A 3,286-nucleotide genomic window follows, 5' to 3' on the forward strand; every position below is an offset into this window, starting at 1 on the left:
TGCTTACGTCTTTATTTCGTATATTACATATCATATGATTAGAATTAATTCATTTTTATCTTGTAATATGAGAAAATATGCGCAAGTAGTTATAAAACATAGCGCAAGTGAAGAGAAGTAATCCAACGCAACGTACAGTACTTACCTACTCGCACAACGCGGTGCCTATAACGCGAAGTTATCAGTCATGTAGTTTTGCCAAGAATTGAATCGAGGAACCATACTATTATTATATATCGATGGATTTGGCATGAAATGCTTTTTAATTTTTGTCCTTACAAAAACTTAAAAATTTGCAAAGGTGACGAAGGGGAGAGGGGGGGGGGGGGGTGAAATATTGCATTTTAAAAAATTTGAATAGACCGATGGAAAGGGCATAAGATACTGTAAAACTTTTGTCTGAAATATTTTTTCATATACCTCATATTTTAGGAAATATTAAATAAAAATGAAAAAGTCCGTTTTTTTCAAGGGGTGGTTTCAACCCCTAAACCTCGAGATAAGCACATAAAAAAAAATACGTGTCTAATGTTTTTTGATGCTCTACAACATATCCAATGCTCATCAAATTCGGTGAGGGACGCCCCCGACCGTTTCCTTGTAAGTGTTTTTTATTATCCCCATATACAGCCACTAATTATAATTTTCTTATAATATTATTTAGGACAACAACAAAAATTAACTATTTATAGTTATAATATTTTATATAATAAAAGAGAAGTTAGAGACATACATAAAATATTTATGTAAAATATGTTTGCCTTAGTTAAAAATATTTCGATAAAGTTTATCAAAAAAATAAAACTCTTTTGACTGTAGAAACGTTAAACACACTTTTCTTAAGTTATTATTTATTATTTCATAAACGTTTCTGTCTAAACGTTTCTTATTAGTGCTTTCCCATTATGAAACATTATGTTTTTAAAACATTTATTTAATGTTTGTAATATTATTAAGCAATGTTTTAAGAACGTTTATAGAATATTATAAAGAAACATTACAAAAATATACATAACATCAACGTTTTAGGAAGTTTATTTAATGTTTCTTGCTTACTGGGATAATACCGCAAAGTATTTGTCGCGAACACAAAAATATAAAACAGTAAAAATGATCTGAAAATTTATTTCAATCGATCAAAAAAGTCACAATCGAATTTCCCTCCAAATTGAATTTCTTTCGAATTCATTGTGTTTTTCGCTGATGCGCAACGCTGCTGGATATAATTCGGAACTTCTGCAGGCAATAATACGTCAGCGACATACATATAATGTACGTACTTACGCACAATATGCAAATCTTTTCCAATTTATATAATATAAAAGCTAAGTACATCGACATAAAGAGAGACATTATTCCAAAGGTAAGAGCAGTGATGGAATAGGCGTAGGTATTCTTTAGAGCTAAAAGAAACAATTATTTATTAATATGTTATATAAGATATATGTTATGTAAGATATATTAGAGTGAGAGAAAGTGAGAGAGAAAGAGAGGGAGGGAGGGAGTGGGAGAGGGGAGAGAGAGAGAGGGAGGGAAAGGGAAGAAAAAGAAAAGAGGAGAGAGAGGGGAGAGAGGGGAGGAATGTCGATAATCAAATACGTACCCACAATTAACATCATAGAGAAAAATATTATGCCAAATATGACATTTGGGACCTTGTGCAATTGAAAGAAAGAACTCTTTGGGAAGATTCCGAATCCTTTGCTGTATCTGAAACATAATATATGGTCTCTATCATTTTTATTCATTTAAAACATTTTCATGAAGATTTATAAAATCGTCAATTTCCCGAATGATTTTACGTTTCATATGTACTGTGTGAGTTTAAATGTATGCCTGTTGGCGCGTGCATGTATCTATATGAATAGTTAAGTGGTTAAAAATTACAGCACTTTTTCTTGACAAATTTTATAACATATTTCCGTATCCGATAGGGGAACTTGTTATTTAATAATTCTCGAGAAATATGTTTGTCTATTGTATATAATATACATCAATGTATATTACAATGTATATAATATAATACACATTGCAAAACTCATCGAGGGTAAGTATTGTTACATTTAATCAACGAACTGTATGAGATATTACTGATGCACTCCTATGTCATTTTTAATTAATTCTACATTATCACATCTATATAGTCAAATGTTTATTCAGGTAGAATAGCATATAAAATTGATTGTATATACAATCGACATCGTTTCGATTTACTATTTCTGCCTAGATAAAGATTGCAACATTTTTTCTCGATAAGTTTTCTAACGTAGAAATATTTGTTTTTTATCAGAAGATATACAGGATGTTCGGAAACAATCGCATTCGGTTAATATTATCGTATTTTTAAGCGAATTCTAAGATTATTTTTCCTCTTGCAAAATGTTATTCGAGGCTTAGTTGCTGAACTATAAAGATAAATAGTTAGCCTTTCACAGGCCAGATACGGAAAGTAGGCAAGGGCGGCATAATTCACCGTCAGACACAGACATTATGTTTTAATTATATTCAACTAACAAGGGGAATACCAGGTGACTGCTCCGGAAATTTTGATGCGCTTTTTACAGGCTGTTCTTGGGCGAAAAAAAACGACATGTCCCGGCCGTTTCAGCCAATGGGCCATAGTTTCGAAGAAATCGATTTTTAAAAATGACTAGTCGGCCGCGGCACACTTGATACGTTCGATCGTCACTATTGAACGGTAGCGCAGAAGGTAAGATGTTGGCTTCGTACAGAGTAGGTTGCGTGTTCAAATCTCATCTTACACATTTTTTTTATTAAAAATTTATTCTTATCTATAATTATTTATATTATTGTAGATATATACGAAAAAGATTATTTATTTAAGAATTAGAAAGATTATTAATTTTAGAATTTTTAAATAATTATTGTAATATAATTTGAAAAATCTGAATAAAGAAATATTATTATCTTTATAAATTTCATTTTAATTTAATGTTATTAATTTTTATTACTATTTGATTCTAATGAAATTTTATAAATTTACAAATTAGTAAATAATTAAATATTCATGTATGGAATAATTATCAATGATTCTTAGTATGATATTTCTATAAAGGCCATCGGTATAGGCTACAATTGATTCGTTTGAGCCGTGCATTACGAGAAAAACGGCCGGAATACGAGCAAGGATATGACAAAGTTATTCTTCTGCATGATAACGCTCGGCCTCATGTCGCAAAAATCGTAAAAAATTATTTGGAAACGCTCAAGTGAGATATTTTACCGCACCCGCCGTATTCGCCGGACATTGCTCCTTCTGATTACT

General features: G+C 31.0%; 1 protein-coding gene across 1 annotated transcript in view; it reads right to left on the reverse strand.

The window, feature by feature from the left end:
* Positions 1-1,019: 1,019 nt before the first annotated feature.
* LOC116847403 (vitamin K epoxide reductase complex subunit 1-like protein 1) overlaps positions 1,020-3,286 on the reverse strand; it is a 21,219-nt gene continuing 18,952 nt past the window's right edge. The window contains exons 2-3 of the mRNA XM_032822364.1: positions 1,604-1,710; positions 1,020-1,403 (exon numbers count right to left, since the gene is read on the reverse strand). Coding sequence (XP_032678255.1) covers positions 1,186-1,403; positions 1,604-1,710 — 325 coding nt within the window. The 3' untranslated portion in view covers positions 1,020-1,185. The remainder of the gene's footprint in view (positions 1,404-1,603; positions 1,711-3,286) is intronic.

This window comes from Odontomachus brunneus, unplaced genomic scaffold (genome assembly GCF_010583005.1).
Source record: "Odontomachus brunneus isolate Ranch 3 - 2012 unplaced genomic scaffold, Obru_v1 Obru_scaffold_077, whole genome shotgun sequence".
NCBI classification, from domain to species: Eukaryota; Metazoa; Arthropoda; class Insecta; order Hymenoptera; family Formicidae; genus Odontomachus; species Odontomachus brunneus.